This window comes from Carassius carassius, chromosome 9, assembly GCF_963082965.1.
Source record: "Carassius carassius chromosome 9, fCarCar2.1, whole genome shotgun sequence".
In the NCBI taxonomy this organism is placed as follows: Eukaryota; Metazoa; Chordata; class Actinopteri; order Cypriniformes; family Cyprinidae; genus Carassius; species Carassius carassius.
Genome location: NC_081763.1, coordinates 23127422 through 23148898, shown reverse-complemented (window position 1 = coordinate 23148898; position 21477 = coordinate 23127422). Strand labels below are relative to the sequence as shown.

Below are 21477 nucleotides of genomic sequence, written 5' to 3'. Positions count from 1 at the left end.
GTGATACATTTAGAAAAGTTGAAAATAATGATCTTTCTTATTTTTTACAGAGTATGTAAGGACAGGTCTACACTGTTTGAGGTCTACACAACTCAGAAATTATTTTTCAAAGTTTCATAGTTGTATGTTTTACAATACAGTACTAATTTAATTAAATACTATTTAAATTAGTTTGTTGCATGCTATTTCTTTGTAATTAATTGTGAAATGTACAAAAAAAATCTTAGTGAAAAGTGGTTCTACACCTTTTTTTTTTTTTTTTTCAGTGTATGCATAGCTTGACCTCAGCACAGTCTCTGTTCTGACCTGAAACACAGTGACAATGGCCCACAACAGGGAATCAAAGTTTTTCCTGTCTGGAATGGTGTCTCCATTCTCCATTTTCAGGCTGAATTTGCATCCAAAGAGATGCATTCCAAGAATGCTGTATTGATGGTAAAAGAAAAATGAAGTGTATTAACATTTAAGTGCATAAGTCCAGAATTATGTTGATGATAAGGGAACAGATTTTCAGCACATGCCTCCTCACAAACTAGAATTAATGTTGCACAGTGTTTTCTGGAGTCAAGATTACAGTCTTGGTGACACTGTGCATGGTTTTAATTGGTTGAATGAGTTGTAGGTGTGAACTGCACCTGAATGTGAAGATGAAAAGCATTAGCAGCATGCAGAAGGTTGCCACATTGTCCATGGTCTTCATCAGGACCACCAGCTGTCTGCGCAGTGCAGGGAGGAAGCGCACCAGTTTGAGCACACGCAGGAGACGAAACGTCCTCAGCACTGAAAGACCCCCATCTGCCTGCCCAATGATCTCCCACACACTGTCACAGAAACACATGCTTATATTTGATGTATTTTTATATTTAACAGTTTGTTACAGTGATTTTACAGTGATTACAGTAATCACTACCACAAAATTGCTAATAATATTATTAGAATAATATATAATATTGTTTACATTGACTTAAAATCCAATATGTATTTTAAAAAGAAGCCCTGCTAAGGTTGTTTTAATTTATTTTAACCATTTTAACCATAAATTTAGTATTTTAATAAGTATTATATAAGATATAGGTCTATAGACACACATAGATAAATAACAGATCTTACCTTATAACTACAATAATCCCATCAAAGATGTTGTAGGGGTTCTTGATATAGCCGAAGATGCCAAAGGCCAGCAGTTTGAAAAGCATTTCGAGGACAAACATGCTAGTGAAGACGATGTTGCTAATCTCCAGAATATTTGTCAGCTCCTCAGGCTGTGAGAGGAAACAGAGCCACACCTCATTACCTTCTGCAGGCCAAAGTCTTGCCAAGATACTGCTGAGAATACAACATATGAGTGACCTTAATCACTGACCCTCATAATGACACCTTCACACCCCTTTACTCTCACAACGGCACATGAAATACCTGAGGGTGGGAGTCAGACTACTGTATATAAATAAACTGCACGTTCAAATGATAAATGAGCAGTTTACACCTCTAGGCCAAATAATAAAGATATTTAGAAGCAATTATAATTGTTCATTTTCACACAAACAGCTCCAGAGCTGAGTTTAAACAACCAAAATAAAAGCTAAAGCATTATAAGCTCTTTTATTGAGAGCAAAGCAATGCAGATCAATCCGAAAGACAGTAGGCTACCTCTAAAATCTGTCCATCATGAGCAGTTTCAGGGCCAGAGAATTAGTCTCCTTTATATGCTGATGTAGACTATACCAGCTGAATAACTTAACAATTGCTACTGCATTCTTCCGTTCTTTAGCACAATGCAAATCAATAAACTCATTCTAAAAGAAGCATAAATGATACGAGCCTCTTGGTTCTGCTGGCCATTATAAGAGCAGCCACCCTCAGCATTCACCTGGATTCTGCTCACAGTAACACACTGTTATAAAATCAATTCACCAAACTGTTAGACAATTACCATCGCCACAGGCAAGCTTAAAGTCACTGTTAAACATTTCCGTTTAGAAAGATAAAGCCTGCGTACATCTGAGGGTTTCACTGCTTGTGATATCACTCTCTTATTTCTTAAAGACATAAAACTTCATTAATGCATTAAATATCATTAAGTAACCTGAACAATTATTTTACAGCGTTTATTAATGTTAAATATACTACGTTGTATAAATTAACATTCATTTATTTTTAATGAATTAACAAAGAACTTTATTGTAAATTGTAATCAATTAAATATGTCTCTATTAAAATAGAAGTTATCTGTAATTATCTTATAACTGAAACAAACCTTTGCAAGTGTAAACATATATCCAACAAATAACTGAAGTAAAACTGCGCTGACAGGTCACCACTAGGGGGCTCCACAGCCTCTGCTGCATGCATTAATCTACATACATTAATCAATGTACTTCATGAATATTTATATACCACTTCCCCAGCGTGCTTGTTACACAGGAACAACAGATTAGTAATGGATTAGTAAGAGAATAATGAAAACCCTTCATTATACCCTCTTCGACTGCAATGTTAGATTAGACAAGCATTTTCAGCCTTAAAGGCATCAGTCTTCGGTTCTAAACAAATTTTAGTATCATCAATTTAGTAGGCTATTTGTACACTGGTATTGAAGGAAACAAGAATAAACTAAACCAGAAAAACATGCCAGCAGTGTCAACATAAAACAGATGGTAATCACATTTTCAGTGGGCAAACTTCCATATAATGCTTACACTTTATGCATCATATATACATAAACAGATGTGCTTGTGTGTCGGGTCCAACAGGTTGCTTTGTGAATCATTATTCCAGAAGCGAACACCACCTCAAGTGCCAAGATAGCTAAAGTGTGAACTCTAACATGGTTTGAAATTAAAATATGATGCTAATTTGCGAAAACAACTCTGAAGCAACAGATTCAAAAACATACCATGGGGCAAAAACATTGTTTTAGTGTAATTTTCTTCATAAAGTGAGACACATGCCATTATGCAGTGCCATAGCCTGAGCTCAGTCATGAAAAGTTCTTAATGCAATCTTCCAGCCTGTGCATAATCTATTCCAACAAAATGGTGTCGTTTTCTTCAGTGACAGAGAGGATCAGTGCATTTCTGTTTTAAAATATGATAGAATTACACAACAAAGTTATGTCTATGATATGTCTGAATTAGACCCTCTAGCTCATCCCTTCTCCAACAAAACCATATATCACAAATCACTATTCCCTAAATGTGAACAGTAATCTGACCACTCTTCAATACACTGTTAAAAATACTTTTTAAGAACTTTTCTCTGAAATTTTCTTTGGGGAACACCTACATGAGGAAATTATCAGTAAATGTGTACATTTCTGTATGTTTCTCACATAAATCCAAGTACACCCGGCTGCAGCCTGCAGATCGAGGCGGGGCTGCACCTGGGGCGGGGTTGCTCGCAGCCGATCGTCTTTCAAAGACATACATGATAGGAAATGTGTGCGTAGTTGGTGTAGGACGAAGAATGCTGTTTAAAAAGCTAAAAACGCTGTACAGTTTTACAAAGCCGTGAAAGTACGTAGCTTTATGCATTAAAACAGTGTTTTAAAAAGACCAAACTTAGTAAACAAAATTATTAATAAAGCATTCTATTCACAGACAAACAGATATGAGCACAGAATACGAACACAAAGCATTTAATTTCCACCCATAACCTGCTTGTCTGTAAATAAAATGTGTTATTAAAAATGTTGAAAAAAAAATGTGGTCTTTTTAAAACACGTTTTAATGCATTACGCCACGTTACGCGTTTTCCTTTTAGTCTAATGGTTTTCTATGGGAGGAAAATGCTTAACACGTAATTAAACACATTGTATTCTTATTCTGTACTCATCTGCCTGTCGGTGAATAGAATGCTTCATTATTAATTTGTTTACTGAGTTTGGTCTTTTAAAAACAGTGTTTTAATGCATTAAGCCACATTAAACGTAGAATGTCCCAAATCATTCCAGCTGATTGAAAAGAATCGGCTCAATGGTCACAAAATGGATATCGGAGAAGATACCAATTTAATATAAATAGATGATACTTTATAAAGTATATCTCAATATTTGACAGTGGCTGTGAGACTGCACTAAAATAAGAGCACAATTATCATGAAATTGTGTTTGTTACTATAGCAACGGTTTACAGGTATGTCCTTTCAGAATCATCACTGGCTGATAGAAATACAAGTTTATCGATTTCTTCACTTTCAAATAACGAGGAGCAGCATATTTTCCTGAAATAAAGGGGAGAAAAAGTCAATGTTTTGCAATGTAGTAAAGAAAATTTAAAGTTTCATAAAAATTGAATTGGCAGAATATTGCAGTGTCATTTATCAACTGCATGACGGATAATTATATGTAACAATAATTGTCTTGTCATGCTATATAAATTAAAACAGTAATGATACACCCCTTTCATTTTCCTTTCTCATACTCTGATGATCTGAAATAATCAAATTTTCTAATTATTCATTCTTCTATCTGAAGACCTGATCATCTTACTGTGGATAATCAACCCAATTAATTTACTATATTCGTATGTTAGCCTAAAGATCAGCTTAATTTAACAAAACAATAATTTCAGAGACATGGCGAGTTACAGGCTAATGTTTTTTTTCTTCTTTTGTGCATTATGAAGGCTTTATAAAACTGTACAGCGTTTTTAGCTTTTTAAACAGCATTCTCCGTCCTACCCCAACTACGCACACATTTCCTATCATGTATTTCTATGAAAGACGATTGAACCAATCAGAGTAGGTCTGGAGCGGGGCTGTCCCAGGTGCTGCCCCGCCTCGATCTGCAGGCTGCAGCCGGGTGCTTCTCCATAAATCGAGTTCAGAAGAGTTTGAATATAGTAAATTGACTATTTTTCATACTATCTATCATACATTTATGGTGCTTTGGTTTTTTTTTGAAGCCCTTTTCACGTCCTTTCAACATGAGGGTAAGTAAACGATGACATTTTTTTTATCTTCGGATGAGCCATTTACATTACACACAAATCAAATATTCATCCCAACTTTCCTGAACATGGTCTGTCTGAGTGCAAAGCTACAAATTCCCACTACTGCTGCATCAAACACTTTTGCTGGACAAAGAAACGGAAAAGCAACAACAGTGAAAATGCATGTTGGGGTGGTGCTAGCGCAGTGGATAAGACACATGTCTTTGGTGTGAGAGACCCGGGTTCGAATCCACTGTGAGACACCAATGTGTCCCTGAGCAAGACACTTAACCCCTAGTTGCTCCAGAGGTGTGCGACCTCTGACATATGTGGCAATTGTAAGTCGCTTTGGATAAAAGCGTCAGCTAAATGTAAAAATGTATAAAATGTTGGGACACTGGGCTTTTAGTGGCTGAAACATGGCAGACTAAAGGAGAGTGATGTTAGAAGAGGACAGCCGCACTTCTCCAGAGGGAGTCAGCCACTGAACATCTTATGGCCCCCTTCCTTCATCATTTCCCATGATGCATAGTAAATGCAACACTTCTTTATGAACCTCTGAAAGCAGAATGGAATGAAAAAAGGAATGACAAACAACAACACTGTGTGCGACTTTTGCGGGATATTTGAGCTAATATTTGTAATTTTACAGCTCTAAACCATTGAATGACAATCTGAAGATAAACACAGCATGATGTGTTTGATTGATACAAATATGATTTTGATGAGAATACTTCAATCTAACATGAGTATTTGGTGCATAACATATAAATGTCTATCTTACATCCTGTAATCAATCAACACTTCTTTTACAGGGTTTAATTTTTAGTGCCTCTATAGTGACATCAAGTTGAACTTCAATTTGTTTGAGCAGCCCGATTGGTCTGGAATCAAGTCACATTATTTATAGCGCTTCATACAATATATGTGGTTTCAAACTAGCCTCACCATAATAAACAGGAAAATAACAGTGCTGATGCAAAATTAGTCAGCTTTGAAACAAACTTAATTTCAACTTTAAAGCAGCTCAACAGAATACATTCAACTGAATTCCAACTATTATTCAGCTAAATTCATTAGACATAATAAAACTTGCTCAACCAATAGTCTAAGTCTAAGGGTTTAGCCAACCAATGAAAAGCTTTTGGAAACTTTTTGTGATGCACACCTTTTTTCTGACACTAGCTAATTTTCTGCACTGTGGGACATTTTATTTGAAATGCATAAATATTTTGTGAAGTCTTTCAATTAATACAATACTATAAAAACTTTAAGCATAATATAAAAAGCCTAAATGGTTGAATGCAAACAGAAAATACCAAAAACTCCATTGGTCACAGAAACCGATAGCCCAGCCCTAAGTCATGCCAATGGTTGAGCCACTGCTACCATGCTGCTGTGCTGGTCAGGATGTTCAAACAGACAAAAGAATGTTTTGATAAACTCCATGAGTCACTGTGTTTACACGTTCTGGAGAATGAAAATGGCTTTAAAATACTTTCAGAAGGAGAACAGCACATCACACTGCAGGATGTGTCAACTTCCCAAAAGTATTCCATGGTCGGCTATTAATTTATCATTTCTATCATTTATCAAAGTGAAATAAGTATGTGCAGTGGAGACATGCGTGTGTCTTCAGTGATGGGGTGAAAAGTGGCGTAGGCTCTGGGAAGTGACTTTGACTGATGCAGTAATGAAGACTGTCAGTGGCCCCATGTAAATCCGATTAGGTGGCTGATTGACTCAAGATTGCGGAGACTCTGCTGAGTTGCTGATCTTTCTCCTGCTAAGCTCAGAGCATTCAGTACATAGATCAATGCAGCCAGCCTTATCTCATTACTTTAATCCTCCCTCAATAACTTCTATGGTGACAATCTATTCCAATAGCTGGCAGTACTGAACAAACACCTATATAGATAAACCTTGAACCATTTGATTTTAAGTAAACGGCAGTTACTCTGTAAACAATCTGTCTATCACATTATGCAGAGTATTAACTGCAGTCAACCACTTGCAGTAATTTTTTTGGGATTTATGCCATATGGCTCGTTTCCACCGAGTGGTACGATATGGTATGCAATTATTCTGTTTTCATTGTTAGAATTTGTGAAAGGTGGCAAAATAGCTAACCTTACCGTACCACTTTTTAGGACCCTACCGTTGGGGTATCTAGCACAGTTGTCCTGTTCCTAAAGGATGAAGCTAGACTTACTGCAGAACAACGACTGGTTGACAGAGGATCATCACTTGTACGTGCTACAAGTGGAAGCATCTCCTTCATTCGTTCCGTCTTCCTGGTCATGCATGTTGGGTTTTATTACATCAGAGTGCACAAACACAAAAAAATAACACTGTATTTTGTCATTTTATATTTACGCACAGATACAATGTAGTGATTTCTTTGCGTGTGAATCAATCGCTACTTTCTGGGATACACCACACCTATGAAGTATGGATACTATTGGCAGTTGACACCGGATCAGGGTGTACTATCCCGAAATGTACCGTGCTGTACTGTATTGAAAAGTACCACAACCAGACATTAGTGCGTGTGGACGATGAAAGCCTGTTTCCACCTCAAAGGAAACAATGAAAAAAGTAACTGAAAGAAACAAAGTCACAAAACTTAAATTAATATTGTGATATATAAAGTCACATTTTGAGAAAAGTCATATTATGAGATATAAAGCTACAATGGGATTTTTTTTGTTGCAATATCAAGAAATAAAGTAAAAATGAGAATTAAATAAAGTTTCAGTTGTGATATATAAAGTTGCAATATCCTTTTTGTTTTACTCTGAAATGGACACAGCTTTCCATAAAGGACCGTATTTGTGACACGCTGACAACAATTTCAAACGGGAAACACATTTACAGTGAATAAACATATAATGAAACACTCACCAACAAGCAAGCAGCATCATGAATAGATGCATAAAACCATCAGACATACTTAAAAGTATAACCATAACTCAAAAACACTGTTTACAGGAGTTCTGCAAACCTCACCCACAGAACTGACAGTGCCAACACAATAACAAGCTCTTCCACCTAGAGAAGCAGTTTCACCTCAAAAGGCACTGCAAAGAGGTCTCCAAATCCCAAAATCACCATAACAAGTGTCTGCTAGCTATTTTCACCACTTGTATTCAACGAGCTATGCTTTAGTCAAAGAGCAACCAATCAATCATATATAATCACATAATTAAATGTAGGATAAAAGGTTGAGTGTAATTTAATCTAATATAATTTACATTGAGCACGATTTTTTCTGGCATAGTTGAGACAATTTTTTTTGTTCCTGTCCTGGAAATTCCAAAAAACAATTTTGGAATGTTAAAAAATATATTTATAATTACAGTGGTGCCCAAAAATATTGGCACCCTTGGTAAATATGATCAAATAAGGCTGTGAAAATTCATCTGCATTGTTAATACTTTAGATTTTTTATTAAAAAAATTCACAAAAATGTATCCTTTCATTGGATAATAAGAATTTAAAATGGGGGGAAATATCATTGATCATATTTACCAAGGGTGTCAATATTATTGGGCACAACTGTATATCAATGAATGAACAATAAAATTATTTAATTAATAATTAAGTAGGTTTATAGATAGTAATACTTTACAATTCTACAGCTAGAAATGTATACATTTTATATATAACTTCTAAAAAATTTATACAATTTATACACTTTGAATAAAAAAGCTAAAAAAGTAAAAAAACAAATGGGTATACAATTGTTTTTTTTTAAATTGCCAGCTATTCCTGATACTTCCAAGATGAAGTCATTTGTAACCCGTTGAGTAAACTGTCTGAAACCCTGGAAGTAGGCCATTTTATTAATCCAAGATTGAGTATTTATTCTATTTATTATACAGCAATGTCAGTAAATGTTTAATTTTCCCTCATAAAAGGTATTCAGTTTATACACAAGACTCGGTTCTTTAATATTATCCTCTACATAATACCAGCACCACTTTATATGATATCAAGCATTAACACACACACACACACACACACACGCGTGCGCACAAACACACACACACACATACACACACACACACACACAAGTTTTTTTTTTGTGAAAAGTGGGGACATCCCATAGGCGTAATGGTTTTTATACTGTACAAACTGTATATTCTATCGCCCTTCACCAACCCTACACCTAACTCTAACCCTCACAGGAAACTCTGTGTGCATTTTTACTTTCTCAAAAAAACCTAATTCTATATGGTTTATAAGCATTTTGAAAAATGGGGACATGGGTTATGTCCTCATAAGTCACCCTCTCCTTGTAATACCTGTGTCATACCCATGTCATTATACAAAGTTGTGTCCTGATATGTCACAAAAACATGCAAACACACACACACACACAACGCACACATTCCTTACAGTGAGACCTCTATCAGATTGACTAAATTGGCTAAACTTTGCAACTTAAAACAACACGGCCATGAAAGATGGAAGTGCAGTCTGAGGCACTGTAACACATCACAGTTATATAACCAGGAGATCTGTTCGCCAAAAAGGCTATGAATTTTCATTACTGTTTATGAATGAAAAAGAAATAGCAAGCTAATCCCAGCACATGCCACCAATGAAATTCTGATGAGGAATATGTTATGATATACAGGTGCTTCTCAATAAATTAGAATGTCGTGGAAAAGTTCATTTATTTCAGTAATTCAACTCAAATTGTGAAACTTGTGTATTAAATAAATTCAATACACACAGACTGTAGTACTTTTAGTTTTTGGTTCTTTTAATTTAACCAAAACCCACCAATTCACTATCACAACAAATTAGAATATGGTGACATGCCAATCAGCTAATCAACTCAAAACACCTGCAAAGGTTTCCTGAGCCTTCAAAATGGTCTCTTAGTTTGGTTCACTATGCTACACAATCATGGGGAAGACTGCTAAGCTGACAATTGTCCAGAAGACAATCATTAGCCGCTTTTCCACTGTCTGGCCAGTGCGAGCCATGGCTTAAAACAGGCTGGGCGGGGCTAATAGGTTCAGACCTGTAGCACTGAGGCCAAAATAGCTCTGCGTTTCCACCGTCAGGCCTGAAGCTCCGTTGCGCTTCACTAAAACCCGTCCTTTACACGCCTCTCGGGAACAACATCATGCAACCCCATCATTTCACCAACAAAAAGAAGTTATAAGAAAACTAATGAGAAATAAGTCACTGGAACTAGCACAAACACAAAACGAACACGATAAAAGCGGCCATTTGCTTGCATGCTTTGTTAAACATTTAAATCCAAAAGCATTGATGTTTTACTATAAGTCATTGATCATAATGAAATAATTTATCAGGATTGAAAATTAGTCACACAGAAATAAAGCGTTATGAACATAGCCTGCTCTTCAGTCGAGTCTGTTTCTGTTTATTTGAAGTCACAATAGCCTATATACATCACATTTCTATATTTTTATAAAAGCTCCCGAACAAAAAACATTAGGCTATTATATTTTTATGACATAGGCTATGCGGAGCTAAACTCTCAAGACGAGACTTATGACAGATAAAATATGTTACTAAATAAATACACGATTGTGAAGCACCGACGAGGCACGATCAAGCCCCGGAAGTGACAGTGGAAACACGACTGGCCCTGGCATGCACTAGCACGCCGCTTTTGGCCCGACAGTGGAAACGCGGCTATTGACACCCTTTACAAAGAGGGTAAGTCACAAACATGCATAGCCAAAGAAGCTGGCTGTTCACAGAGTGCTGTATCAAAGCATGTTAACAGAAAGTTGAGTCGAAGGAAAAAGTGTGGAAGAAAAAGATGCACAACCAACCGAGAGAAATTCAGCCTTATGAGGATTGTCAAGCAAAGTCGATTCAAGAATTTGAGTGAACTTCACAAGGAATGGACTGAGGCTGGGGTCAAGGTATCAAGAGCCACCACACACAGACGTGTCAAGGAATTTGGCTACAGTTGTCATATTCCTCTTGTTAAGCCACTCCTGAAGCGTCTTATCTGTGTCAGCTTTTTGAAGATGCTGATTCCATTTTCCAGCAGGATTTAGCACCTGCCCACACACTGCCAAAAGCACCAAAAGTTGGTTAAATGACCAAGGTGTAGATGTGCTTGACTGGCCAACAAACTCACCAGACCTGAACCTCATAGAGAATCTACGGGGTATTGTCAAGAGGAAAATGAGAAACAAGAGACCAAACAATGCAGATGAGCTGAAGGCCACTGTCAAAGAAACCTGGGCTTCCATAACACCTCAGCTGTGCCACAAACTGATCACCTCCATGCCACGCCGAATTGAGGCATTAATTAAAGCAAAAGGAGCCCCTACCAAGTATTGAGTACATGTACAGTAAATGAGTAAATGAACATACTTTCCAGATGGCCAACAGTTCAATAAACATGTTTTTTTTTATTGGTCTTATGAAGTATTCTAATTTGTTGAGATGAATTGGTGGATTTTTGTTAAATGTGAGCCAAAATCATCACAATTAAAATAACCAAAGACTTAAACTACTTCAGTCTGTGTGCATTGAATTTATTTAATACACAAGTTTCACATTTTGAGTTGAATTACTGAAATAAATGAACTTTTCCACAACATTCTAATCTATTGAGAACCACCTGTATTGCCAGTGAGCTTTGTTTCCTTACAAACAGTGATTGTAACAACCATCCTTTTGTTTTTCCTGACCACCAATCAATACTGAAGTAACTGAAGTCTTGTCCGACAGTATCAGATGAAAAACACATGGATTGTTTTGAAAAATCATGCTATTCATGCACTCACCTGCTCATGGTATTCAATCCCCATACTCAAGGTGTTGATGAGGATGGCAATCATAATTCCACGATTAAAGTATTTGCTATCCACTATGTGTATCAATCTGTCCCGGAAGTCATCCCAGTACTGAGCCAGGCGGTTGCGCTCCTCCAGGATTTTATGATGGGATGCACGACAGGGTTTGAACTCTGCTTCATGGGAGAATTCATACACCACGTCCCCTTCTGATCTGGAGTAGTCTGAATCACAATGCTCCACATCCATGGTCTCCAGGGCCCTTGCACAATACGGGCAGTTCAGGAGCTCAAGAAGCAACGGACTGGGCACCACACCAGCCATCTGCAGCAGCACATGACTGTGGCCTACAGTACATGGAAAAAAATGCAAGCATTCAATAATTTCATTTAATGCTTTTCAATGCATTTAGGAAACACAAATAAAGTATTGCATTTGTTTTTAAATAAATTAGTTGCACAGATGTCATATCTTACACTTATTTATTTTAAATCAAAATGTTAATGAAACATTTTCCAAATGGTACTTTTGCATAAAAAATAACAATGTAACATAATTAGTAATCATTTTGCTTTTAAAAGGAACATTCCCCAACAATGATCACTGATCTGCCTGATTCTCTTGCACATTGCTTCCTTATGGATCGAAGACATCTCTCTGCACGATGTGTAAATCATTCACGTGATTTAATCCACCTAACTTCTAACTCAAACATCAATAGACCCCACAATCAACTTAATGTTTATTAGAATTATAACACACCTTATTAGTTCAATTAGATCAGGCAAGCCAATAAAAACGTCTAAGGTTACGTATGTAACCCTGGTTCCTCGAAGGAACGAGACGCTGCGTCGAGAACGTTTGGGGAACGTGTCCAGCGTGACGTCTCTGAATAATGTGTATAATCAGTCCAAAGGAAGGGCGAGACGTCATAGGCGGGTGACGTCAGACACCAGGAAGCATAAAGCATGAGCGGCAAAGCCGGAAGTCAGCCTCAAAGGATGAAGCAAGTGGCAGCCAGAGATGCCGGAAGTGTGGCACTGCGACGCAGCGTCTCGTTCCTTCGAGGAACCAGGGTTACATACGTAACCTTAGACGTTCCTCTTCAGGAACTCGAGCTGCGTCGAGAACGTTTGGGGAACGAGAATGCCCACGCTGCCAGACTTTCAAATCTCTGCCTAGTGTGGAAGAGCACAGCTAAAGCAAGAGAAGGAGCCTGACAGAATTCGGGGACAACCCGTCCAATGGCCAAACTTCAGAAGGAGTGAGTCTTGACCCCCAGGAGAGGGGAGATCAGAGGACTCGAGGCTTAGGATAACATCCTGATCACCGCTTAGCATATGCTTCTTCTGGCCAGAGGCCTCAGCCTCAGGGCACCATGGAGGAAACATGTAACCAGACGGTTTCTGCCCACTGACTGGCCACCGAGAGGGGCGCGGTAGGCCACCATGGCCGCCACATGGACCTTCATGGTGGAGTGGGTCAACCCTGTGGAGAGCCTGCAGGAACTCCAGCACTGTACCATACGGGCAGTTAACTGGGTCGAGCTGGCGGTCTCCGCAGCAAGAAGTGAAAGGCTTCCACTTCAAGGCATACAGTTTCCTCAATGAGGGAGCTCTGGATTGGAGAACGGTCTTACAACCTTGGTTGAGAGACCGGAAGCTAAGAGTTGTGCCTCCTCAGAGACAGCACCTACAGCCTCTAAGCTCCATGCGGGGGCGCACCCTCCGCCTGCGAGAGGAGATCTCTCCTGACGGGTACCTCCCATGGAGTGCCGTCAAAAAGAGAAATCAGGCCCAGGAACCATACCCGGACTGTCCAGAACGGGGCTACTAACAGCAGCCGGACTCCGTCCCGGCGCACTCTCTCCAGAACTCCTGAGAGCAGAGCAATCGGGGGAAAATGTACAGATGAAGCCTCGACCATGTCTGTACCATGGTGTCCAGCCCCAATGGAGCTGGATAAGTCAGAGGAAGCCAGAGGGGACAGTGCGATGTGTCTCGAGTCGCAAACAGATCCACCCGAGTCTGGCCCAACTCTCCAACTCTGCTTCATCACCTTGGTGTGAAGCCGCTATTCCCCGGGCCTTGGCCCCTGCTTCAACAGGATGTCTGCTCCCATATTAAGATGCCCAGGAATGTGAACTGCTCTGAGCGAGAGGAATTCGTCCTGGGCCCACACAAGGATCTGGTACGCTATTTGTATAAATGGCGTGAGTGCAGACCTCCTTAGTGGTTGATGTAAGAGACCACCGCTGTGTTGTTGGTGAACACCAACATATGGTGACCTCTTAGGTCTGGGAGAAATAACGAAGTGCACGAAGCACGGCCAGCATCTCCAGGCAGTTGATGTGCCATGTCAGATGGCGACCACTCCACAGACCGCGGGCAGGGTGGCCACTCATGAACTTTCCCCAGCCGGTGAGGGACGCATCTGTCGCTAGCATCCCGCGGCGACAAGGAGCTCCCAGCACCGGGCCCTGAGACAAGAACCAAGGCTTCCTCCACATATTCAAGGCACGTAGGCAGCGCCGCGTGACCTTTAGCATGCGAAGTGGGTTTCCCTTCAGGGAGAACCCCTTGGTCTCGAACCACCACTGTAGGGGTCTCATGTACAGCAGGCCAAAAGTATTCACGTTAGACGCAGCTGCCATCAGACCCAGCAATCTCTGTGACTGCTTGACAGTGAGTGACCGGCCTTCTCTCACTCTCGTGACTGCAGTGAGGATCGACTCGATCCGAGCAGGTGACATACGTGCCTGCATCGTGGTCGAATCCCACACCATGCCCAGATAAGTGGTTCTCTGAACTGGAGAAAGCACACTTTTCTTGGCGTTAAGTCTTAACCCCAGCTCTTTCATGTGAGCGAGAACGACATCTCGGTGCAGAACCGTCATCTGCTCAGATTGAGCTGATATCAACCAATCGTCAATGTGGTTGAGTCGTGAAAGTGTGGGGTGAGAGTGCAAAGCCAGAGGAAGATCCGTATTGGTAGGCTTTTGCCCCCAAAAGCAAACCTCAGGAACTTCCGATGAAGAAGGATGGAGATAAGTGCATCTTTTGATAGATCGTGACACACCAGTCCTTGGACTTGGCCTGTGCAGGCGTGCTAAACTTCAGTCCCCTGACTGAGAGGTTCAAAAAGCGCAGATCTAGAAAAGGACACAACACCTCATCCTTCCTTGGAACAGTGAAGTACCAGCTGTAGGACCGGACTCTGCAACCCAAGGAGGGACCACATCGATGGTCTCCGTCCTCAGAGAGAGTCTACTTCTGTTCCATTACCAGAGCCTGCTTGGGGCCTACCAGAACTCGATTCTGTGGCCTCTCACTACAGTGTGCAGGACCCACTGAGACAGCCAAGCTAGCTGCTCTGAAAACCTCCCAGGAGGTCACGAGCCTCTTAGCACCGCTACGTTTCCGGGCAGTAACTGAGAGAAGCGCTCGCTGGAGACCGCTACGCCCTGGAACACCGGCAGGGTTGGCAGATCGATCTCCTGAGGGCACTGAGGAGAGACGGGCACCGTGTAATGTGGTGTACACCGCTCTTCCCCAGAGGGGCCTGCCCTTCAAGGTCCTGAGCCGCAGCCTCAGGACTCTCGTAGCTGAAGTCTCCTAAAAACGACGTGCCTCAGACCCACGTCGTCTGCTAGGAAGACTAGACCAGAGCCTGCTCGGGGCAGGACCCCATGAAGTACACTTGGCAGGGGCTCCCACACTGCCATGTGACCTCCTAAGGGAACCAGTCTAGCGAGACTGGCCTCTGGTGTGCCTAGAGTCACAAGCTCGTTGTCCTGAAGCGGCAGACCAGCAGGGGACGACCATACTAGCTGCTCTAGATACCTCCGTAGAGGTAGCGAGCCTCTCAGCACCGCTACGTTTCCGGGCGGTAACTGAGAGAAGCGCTCGCTGGAGACCGCTGCGCCCTGGAACACCGGCAGGGTTGGCAGATCGATCTCCTGAGGGCACTGAGGAGAGATGGGCACCGTGTAATGCGGTGTACACCACTCTTCCCCAGAGGGAGCTGGCCCTCAAAACGTCCTAGGCCTTACGCGTCAGGACGTTATGATTTAGGCTATCCAGCGAAAACAACGGTCCGTAGAACTGCTTTCCACTAGAAGCCTTCGGCCTGGGAGCGCCACTCTGACTCTAAAGTGACACCCCCGGCACGAGGGGCTGGAACATGGTTGGGACTGCTCCGCCCAGCAGCCCCTGACCGCCTCAACCTCCTCAGAGGAAGAGCGGTACACACGTGTTCTCACATAAGAAATTACATCCCTAGAGCCCCTGCACATCTAACTTCACATAGTCAGATAAATATTAATATATAGTAGTCAACAACCAGACGAGTCAACACTGTCTGGTGTAAAAAAAAAAACCTCACATAAAGATGAAACAATGTAATACACGCGTTGCCTCGGCAGCGTGCATGTTCTATATATATTTTTTTTATATATATATATATATGCTACTCAGTCACACAGACAGCATCAATCTCCTCAGAGAAAGACGAATGCTGCAGCGAGCTCTGCCTCTGAGGACGAAGAAACTACAGCACGGGTTTTCAAGCCTCGAGACCGAGCTCTAGATCTAGTGAACATGGGTGGAGATAGGACGAGCCGTCTCCAACCCGTTCGCCAGATCATGTGCGATTCCCGCTATCGCGGTCGCCGCCGTGCATCAGCCCCAGCGCGACCGCAACCGCAAGATTGCATGCACGGATACACTCCTCATAGCGTGCCCGACGAGAGAGCATGCAACAGCAGCAGCGAGCTGTCTCAGAGGGCGAAAAACCACAGCGCTGGTTTCCAAGCCTTGCTGGTTTTCCAATCCTCGAGAACGAGCTCTAGATCTAGTAAACACGGGTGGAGATAGGACGAGCCATCTCCAACCCGTTCACCAGATCATGTGCGATTCCCGCCATCGCGGTCGCCGCCGTGCATCAGCCCCAGCGCGACCGCAACTGCAAGATCGCATGCACGGACACACTCCTCGGAGCGTGCCCGCCGAGAGCGGAGCGCTTAAGAGCGAGAAAAGCACAATCAGCCCCCCGAGAGCCGACTGCGTGAGCTCCACTCCTCATTAATGCTGCTTATTATAATATTAGGCATAATATGCGTGTGTAACTGGTGCTTGAACAACTGGCGAGCTCATCGACGCCTTTCCATATCAATCTCCTCTGAGAAAGACAGGCAGTGCGTCGCGCCCTCTCATCGGGGAGAAAGTACCGCAAATGTGGGCTTCCGAACCCCCGAGAGCAGGCGCCGGATCTGGTGGCTAAGAAAGAAGATAGGGACTTGAAAAGACCCGTCTTACATTCCTTCCAGCAGATCCGAAAGCGAATCCCACGAGCACAACCACCGCTATGTTTTTTCCTCGACAAAAGCGGGGCTGGCACCGCGAGAAATGCCAGTGAAAGCTCTCTCTTCAAAGAGAGCCTTCTGAGAGTGAAGCAAAGGCTCGCATCGCAGCCGTCAACTCCCTTGAGAGCTGACACTGCGCGCTTCACTCTCAAGCAGACAACACACGAGCTGCGTGTGTCCCTACCTTTTTTTTTTTTTTGGCAGGGCCTGAACACAGCCTGAACGCTGCCTGCTCTCGCCCAAAACTTCTCTTGATTGAAGCTTTGACAATGGAGTTTATCAGTGGACAAACGACACTAAATAAGACTCACAAACAGATAGTGACTGACACACACACACAGAGCGCTTGCTGAAGACACAAGGCTGACTTCCGGCTTTGCCGCTCATGCTTTATGCTTCCTGGTCTCTGACGTCACCCGCCTATGACGTCTCGCCCTTCCTTTGGACTGATTATACACATTATTCAGAGACGTCACGCTGGACGTGTTCCCCAAACGTTCTCGACGCAGCTCGAGTTCCTGAAGAGGAACCAGCTACTTCGCTAGTTTATTAGTCTATTATTTTAATTCTCTAGCCATGTTCATGAAAAATAGACAGAGCTCTATGTATTCTGTTCAAGTGCTTCACCTTCTCTAGGTCTTATGATCTCACAATCTTAAATAAAACTATTTGGTCTAATCAGAGGATGTCTGTGGCTGTACTCTTATACTAATGTGTTGCCTGAGAATGTAATCATACACAGTGGCCCACTTTAGACTGTGGTAATGCACTGAAGTGGAGGTGACTCAAGCTGCAGTCAAAAATTACTGTTGGCACAGGCAGTGAATTTGAAGTAAACATGCGATACATATTCCTGTTGACAGAAATCCACAAACAGTCATTCTGCAACAGACTGATATAGAAATGAAAACTGGCTTGAGTGTTAAATGGGTTTAGAACAAGGATTCTTATATTTGAGTTACTGGTTACTGCTTTACTAGAAGCCCCAGCAGACTAAATCACTGAAAACCAAGCAATTTTCTCCTCCCATGACATATTAAGCTTTCTACCTATCCGTCCGACAAGAGGAATCGACTGTTGGCATAGTGGTGTGCTGGCAGTCGCCTTACTTCTATAAAGATTGTGTTAATGACTTTAACATTTGAAGTATTGATTTTCTGTCACATTGGTAAGGGGCTGCATAACAACCCCTTCTCAGAATGCTTTTCATTATCCTAAAACAGGTTATGTGAGGTGACTACAACTGGACCTGATTCAAAGTGGAAACAATGGCTATGAAAAACTCACTATGTTCTCCCATGAGCTGGTGCAGCTTCTCAAAAGGATCCATCGCATCACACCCTGTATTTGAATCTGACTCCTCTCTTCCTTTTTCTGCAGAAGTGCTGCCTGTGTAGCTGCAAATAAGGGAGGGCAAGATGGTCGGATAATTCATCCCCCCGTTTAGTCGCCCGAGTGCCGGCAAGCCCACCGCAGTGCTAGTTCGCCCTTGCGGGGCCTCCAGAAAGTCACTTTGATAAATGCTTTGCACTGACTGAGTCCTGGAAGAAATATTGTGCATGGCGGTTGGCTGTGAGGACGCGGGCAGTTGTGACCCTGTTATGATGGACCTCATTTCCAGAGCCTCGCCGGGCCCTGTAGCGGTCACAGGACTGGGGCTGCCATTACTGAGGTGACAGTGCTGTCGTTGGTGCTGCTGGATGAGACTGTGTATGGACCGAAGCCAGTGTCCGCCACCCCTGTGTCTGCTGTGACCATTGGCCCCCCCGCCGCAGCATCCTGCTCCCCCCCCACTCAACCTGCTGTTGGGGTTCACCTTCTTTTTGCGTTTGTTCTGCCAGCTGTTGTAGATGCGGGAAGCGCGGCGCTTCACCTTGCGGTACAGGTGGCTGATGTACCTGAGCATCTCCTCGTAGCAGCTCCCCGGCTCAGAGTAGCTGGCGAGGGTGCTGTCATTGGAGAGGTAACGAGCTCGCTGCTCCTGCATCAGCTGGTTCTCACGCTGCTTTGTTTCTGAAAACTGGGTTGCTATTACAACCAGGCACAGGTTGATCATGAAGAAGGAACCCACCTGAGATACACAAAAGTCACTTTAGTTTACCAACATGAGAAGTCTTTGAAGAATCTCTAATGCAAGTTTTACACCGTGCATGTAGTTGACACATACTGTATACAGTACACTACAAAACAGTAAAATTGTTTAACAATTTTTTATTATTACAATATAAATTTCTATTTTAATACATTTTAAGAATGTAATTTATTCCTGTGGTGGCAAAGCTGAATTTCAAGCATCTTTACTCCAGTCTTCATTGTCATATGATCATTGAGAAATCATTATTAATTTGCTGATTTGCTGCACAAGAAACATTTCTTATTATCATCAATGGTAAAAAAAAGTTGTGCTGCTTAATATTTTTGTGAAAACCAAGTGTTTTTTTCACGATTCTTTGACGAATATAAAGTTCAAAAGAATAGCATTAATTTTTTCTTTTGCAACAATATAAATGTCTTTACTGCCAGTTTTAATCAATTTAATCCATCCTTGTTGGATATAACTATTAATTTAAAAAAACGCACCTACCCTAAGGTTTCAGTTTTTAGTTCTTGTAGTGTATATTTTGATATATTCTGCTCAATTCAACTTCAGGAACAAAACTGCAATTTAAAAGGCATTCTCAATTCAAATGACTGAATTTCAAATAATATGGCACATTGACATTCAGATCTACTTGTACTGTCACCTACACCTACTTAATTTACATAAACTACTTTATATTTAACAAATGTATAGACCAGCCTTGAGGAACGTTTAAATTTCTCAAATGCCACAACTGTCAACTGTTATAATTCAGTAATTCCACTTGCTGTAATTCCAATTTAAATTCAGCTTCCTGAGGGATGTAGCACTTCATTTCAAACTCTTGAACTGAATTAAATAGTGAATTATGCCTAACCCTGAAAACAAAAGTTTACAGGAATTACACTGCATGTTGTAGTTGCCTGCTGTTACAGTTATGCTGCTGCTTTGCTCTACTCATGTATGTGGTGTGAAAAAGGCTGAAAACAAGAAATGCTTTCAATTAAGAGTATACTTACTATAATAAGCAATATAAAATATATAAAATTGTAAAAGGAGTGAGCATCCATAACGTAATACATGATGTCCACCCATCCTTCCAAAGTAATAACCTGCAAAAACAGAAGAGAAATTGAGATCAATTGAAGATGAAATGCCTGGGTGAAAAGCCTTGCAAGTTTAGCATATTGTTTTTCTACGGGTTTTTTAATAATAAATGATAATTGAGTTAAACACTTCAAATGTAGAGCAATCCTAATTCACCCTGACCTGAGGTAAAGTATCAATAAATTACCTTAGTTTAAACACTCAGGTCAAAGACTTCTCAAATTTTTATCTTAAATAGAGAGTATTTGACAGCTCTTGTAACTGTACTGCTTCTTCCCATCATCTAGGGATTCGTTTTGAATTGTTTTAACAGATCTAGACTCTCCAGTAAACAGAAAGTCTTACAGTTCATGGCACAGAATAATGCCAGAGGTCTGATTGTTAGTTTGATCGCAGTTAAAATAGTACTGCAGGGTTAAGTATGTTAGCATGGAGTCATTTGTTTTGGAAGTTCTGCGCCTGCAGCACTGCATTTCATTCTCATCCAGCTGTATCATTTAGACCTTTTTTTAGACCTTAATTATGTTTGAACCTCAGTTCTTTTCTATGCTGTCTACTAGATTACATTGTCTGTTTCTAGAAAAATAGACACATTTAAAAAAAATAGACACATTTCAATTGTTCACATTAAAACAAAAACATGAATCTTCTTTTTTGATCTCCGCAGTGCTTCCTTATAGTTGGCTTTAAAACAGCCAATTCATAACTTAGCCACGTTTACATTATGTAAATGCAACTACTTCTAGACAAACATTTCTACATAAGTTATGGACTCCTTTTACATAGTGTATACAGCCATACCAAGCATAATTTTAAAATATTGCATAATTTATTACATAGATTGTCAGACTATCAAAGGTTACTGCTGGTAACAGCACTAATATTGTTGAATATGTCCTCATTTGGGTGTTTCTTCAACTACTAGCACTTTTGGAATTTTAGAAAACTCTCTTAAAACATTTTTCACACCTTAACTAGTTTAACTGGTCCACTAACAATATCCAACAAACCAGCATCCCTGGATAATTCTGACATTTTTGTCAAGTTTCCTGAAAGCCATGAACACACCCATCACAGTGACATTTCCACCACTCCTCAATGAATGCATTACAGTATGTTTAATAGCATTCTATGATGGAAATGACAATTTTAACATTTTGAGAATGAACATCTCCTGGCCAATGTTAATGTCATAGC

The 21477-nt window shown here is 41.1% G+C and overlaps 1 protein-coding gene across 3 annotated transcripts in view; it reads right to left on the bottom strand.

The window, feature by feature from the left end:
* LOC132149342 (voltage-dependent T-type calcium channel subunit alpha-1H-like) overlaps window positions 1-21477 on the bottom strand; it is a 106895-nt gene that overhangs the window by 18622 nt on the left and 66796 nt on the right. For all 3 annotated transcript variants that reach the window (XM_059558501.1, XM_059558503.1, XM_059558502.1), the window contains exons 8-13: window positions 20193-20285; window positions 18381-19164; window positions 11723-12078; window positions 1111-1262; window positions 636-821; window positions 307-424 (exon numbers count right to left, since the gene is read on the bottom strand). In XM_059558501.1, the coding sequence (XP_059414484.1) occupies window positions 307-424; window positions 636-821; window positions 1111-1262; window positions 11723-12078; window positions 18381-19164; window positions 20193-20285 (1689 nt within the window). The remainder of the gene's footprint in view (window positions 1-306; window positions 425-635; window positions 822-1110; window positions 1263-11722; window positions 12079-18380; window positions 19165-20192; window positions 20286-21477) is intronic.